Source organism: Myotis davidii, unplaced genomic scaffold (assembly GCF_000327345.1).
Source record: "Myotis davidii unplaced genomic scaffold, ASM32734v1 scaffold545, whole genome shotgun sequence".
NCBI lineage: Eukaryota > Metazoa > Chordata > Mammalia > Chiroptera > Vespertilionidae > Myotis > Myotis davidii.
In genome coordinates this window covers 1,512-5,620 of record NW_006296634.1, presented here as the reverse complement: position 1 = coordinate 5,620, position 4,109 = coordinate 1,512, and the positions used below count along the sequence as shown (strand labels likewise).

At 45.4% G+C, this 4,109-nt stretch overlaps 1 protein-coding gene across 1 annotated transcript in view; it reads left to right on the top strand.

Annotated features, from left to right (window-relative positions):
* Positions 1-1,912: 1,912 nt before the first annotated feature.
* Positions 1,913-4,109, top strand: part of LOC102765551 (protocadherin alpha-13) — a gene marked incomplete at its 3' end in the record, with an annotated part of 2,612 nt that continues 415 nt past the window's right edge. Inside the window, 2 exon segments of the mRNA XM_015569582.1 lie at positions 1,913-2,556; positions 2,558-4,098. Of these exon segments, the coding sequence (XP_015425068.1) occupies positions 2,393-2,556; positions 2,558-4,098 (1,705 nt within the window).

Genomic DNA, 4,109 nt, shown 5'->3' with positions numbered 1-4,109 from the left:
GATGACTTATTACTTTGGGTAAATCATCTGAGAACCAGTTGGTGGGAAAGAGGTTGAGAATTTGAGACAAGAGGGAAAAGAATATGGAGGAATCTTTGTAGGCATCTGGGAATAGTTAATTATGCATTCATCTGAGGGCCCAATTGAAGTAAAAGTGAGAGTAAACCTATAGAGAATAAAGTCTCATGACTAAACGACTATCTTATACTGAGGAGCTTGATATGAAGAAAATGGGTAGTTAGGCTGTGTGCTGGAAGCTAAAGAAAACATTAGGGTTGATTAAATAATTTTCGTATTTATCCTATACAAACAAAAAACACGGACTCGAAATTATTTTGCTATTAATTTAATTAATTGATATTAGCAAATCATTTTATTGATATGCTAAAATATACAGAAAAGGAAGTATTAGGAATGGACATTGGGCTTAATAATTAATGTGGTTTTTTATTCTACATGTGGTTTTACTGTTTCATTCATTATTATCTAAAGGATAAAGTAAACGAATGAAGTGAAAAAAAGAGAAAATATTAGAGATGTAATAGTATAAGTACGTGAGTGTCTGGAAGGGTATGTTTTAAATGATTGACTATGCAGTCTAGATTAGGTAGAAAAATAAGTGAGACAAGTTAAGGCCTGATAAACAAGAACAATTAGAAAGAATCAAGGGGTTATTCTCATTGTAAGAGAAAAGCTATGTTGCCCTGGCCAGTGTGGCTCAGTTGACTGGGCATCATCTCATGCACCCCAAAGCTTACTGTTTCAATTCCTAGTCATGGCACATGCTCTGGTTGCTGGTTCGATCCCTGGTAGGGGGCATCCAGGAGGCATCCGATTGATGTTTCTCCCTCTCCCTTCCTCTGTCTCTAAAACTCAATAAAAAAATTTTAAAACAATAAAGCTATGTTAATAAAAGTCAGGGAGCAGGAGAGGAAGATAAAGATGAAGATAAGAGAATACCGCCGAAACCGGTTTGGCTCAGTGAATAGAGCGTCGGCTTGCGGACTGAAGGGTCCCGGGTTCGATTCCGGTCAAGGGCATGTACCTGGGTTGCAGGCACATCCCCAGTAGGAGATGTGCAGGAGGCGGCTGATCGATGTTCCTCTCTCATCGATGTTTCTAACTTTCTATCTCTCTCCCTTCCTCTCTGTAAAAAATCAATAAAATATATTAAAAAAAAGAGAATACCAAATACATTACTCAAATTTTCAGAGTGGAACAAAAATACTGAAATGATCTCAACTATTATTTCCTGAAGTTTGCATAGAACAGGCAAGAGAATTATTGGAGCTATTCCATATCTTTCATAGCACTACTTGGCCTGGAACGTGGGGCATGGTAATGTTAGTTATAGCAATAGGTTAAGGTAATATTCCCTTCCTCCCTTCCTTCTGTTAACATCTGTGTCAACCTGTTGTTGCTTGGAAAATCAGTTAATTTAAATGATAGTAAGATTTCCCCCAGTGATGGTGTAAGATGGGGAAGGGAAGTTTAAACTATTGGTAAGTAATTTATATTCCGCCAAATACATAATTCTTGGCATGCTAGTTATTGGCATGTTTTATACAAAGAGAATCCAGAACTTTAAAGCATTGTTATATCTAAATGGCCTAAAATGTTGTGTTTATGCACACATACACATTCACATGTAAACGCCTACACACACTGGACACTTACTTAAAATACAAATATTTTAGTCACATTTCACAGTCATATTTGGGGTAATTTATAAACATGATGTATTTATTTAAAATCTGGTTTATTACTTATGATTATTTTCCATGTTCATACGTTTTATTATGAGATTGGTTATATTTCCATTTGGAGTCCATGGCTGTAGTGTTGAGCAGATCTCAAAAAATATTACAGGAAAAGAACATTCTCACCAAAACCTACAAAGCTTCACAGAAGTAGAGGCTGATTTTCAAAAGTCCATGTACAATACTCCCCCTCTTAAAATTCTGCATGGAAGTTTTACACATGCAAAAATATACTTATGAAAAAAGGAACTCACCAACCATTTTTCAATTAACAACCAATGCTGAGCAGAATACAGTGATTTACTGCTTTTGGAAAGAAAAACAGTTACCTATCTGCAGTGAAAAACCTCAGAAAAAGTAAAACAGAAACAAAACACCCTACCAAAACGGAAAACGTGAAGACAGAATCATTTTACACTTACACATTCATGCGCATGGTGTCGCTCTTCACTGAGAACGTTTCCTCTAAGAACGCGCCTCCGCTTCCTCCTCCTGCAGAAAATTTGGCATAGAGTGGAAAACCTCTAGCGAATTCTCCCACGATAGAAGGCCGTATAATTGGATCTGGAGAGTCAGTTTGAGGTAAGGTATTCTATATACTTCAGATATTTCTGAAGCCTTTTGAGTGTACCATGCTGTTTTCCCGGCGAGGAGGCCCAGGAACCCGACGTTTGCTGCTCTCGCTTTTGCTCCTCACAATCTGGAAGGCGGGGAGCGGCCAGGTCCACTACGCGGTCCCGGAGGAGGCCAAGCACGGCACCTTCGTGGGCCGCATCGCGCAGGACCTGGGGCTGGAGGCTGGGGCCGCGCCTGTTCCGGGTGGCGTCCAAGGGCCGCGGGGACCTCCTGGAGGTAAATCTGCAGAATGGCATTTTGTTTGTGAATTCTCGGATCGACCGCGAGGAGCTGTGCGGGCGGAGCGCGGAGTGCAGCATCCACCTGGAGGTGGTGGTGGAGCGGCCGCTGCAGGTGTTCCACGTGGAGGTGGAGGTGAAGGACATTAACGACCACCCGCCCGTCTTTCCTGAAAATAAGAAAAGAATAATCATTGCAGAATCTAGACCTCCGGAAACTCGGTTTCCACTAGATGGCGCTTCCGATGCAGATGTTGGAGTAAACTCCGCCTTGACCTACCGAATGGATCCCAGCGATTATTTCGCGCTGGACACACAACATAACCGTCAACAAACGTCTTCGTTATCACTTGTGTTGAGGAAACCACTGGACAGAGAGGAAATCCAGGAACACAGGTTATTGCTGACAGCCACTGATGGAGGTAAACCCGAGCTGACCGGCACCGTTCAGCTGCTGATCACAGTTCTGGATGTGAATGACAACGCCCCAGAATTTGACAAATTCATTTACAAGGTGAAAGTTTTAGAGAACGCATTCAATGGAACATTAGTGTTCAAGCTAAATGCCACAGATCCTGATGATGGGATAAATGGAGATATAATCTACTCATTTAGAAGGCCTGTGTCGCCTGCAGTATTGAATGCATTTATCATAAATCCCAACAGTGGAGAAATTAGGACCAAAGGTAAACTGGATTTTGAAGAAGAGAAATTTTATGAAATACCCGTTGAGGCAGTTGACCAGGGGAATATTCCCATGGCGGGTCATTGTACCATTTTGGTGGAAATACTAGACATAAATGATAACACTCCAGAAGTTGCTATCACTTCTCTGTCACTCCCGGTGCCAGAGGATGCTCAGGTGGGCACCGTCATTGCCTTGGTCAGCGTGTCCGACCGTGACTCTGGCACTAACGGACAGGTGACCTGCTTATTAACACCGCATGTCCCCTTCAAGCTGGTGTCCACATTCAAGAATTACTATTCACTGGTGCTGGACAGCGCCCTGGACCGTGAGAGCGAGTCGGACTACGCTGTAGTAGTGACCGCGCGGGACGGGGGATCGCCTTCTCTGTCGTCCACAGCCAGCGTGTCCGTGGAGGTGGCCGACGTGAACGACAACGCGCCGCTGTTCGCGCAGCCCGAGCACACGGTGTTCGTGAAGGAGAACAACCCGCCCGGCGGCCACATCTTCACGGTGTCGGCGCGGGACGCGGACGCGCAGGAGAACGCGCGGGTGTCCTACTCGCTGGTGGAGCGGCGGGTGGGCGAGCGCGCGCTGTCGAGCTACGTGTCGGTGCACGCGGAGAGCGGCCAGGTGTCCGCGCTGCAGCCGCTGGACCGCGAGGAGCTGGAGCTGCTGCAGTTCCAGGTGAGCGCGCGCGACGCGGGCGAGCCTCCTCTGGGCAGCACCGTGACGCTGCAGGTGTTCGTGCTGGACGAGAACGACCACGCGCCCGCGCTGCTGCCTCCGGCCCCGGGCGGCCCGGGGGGA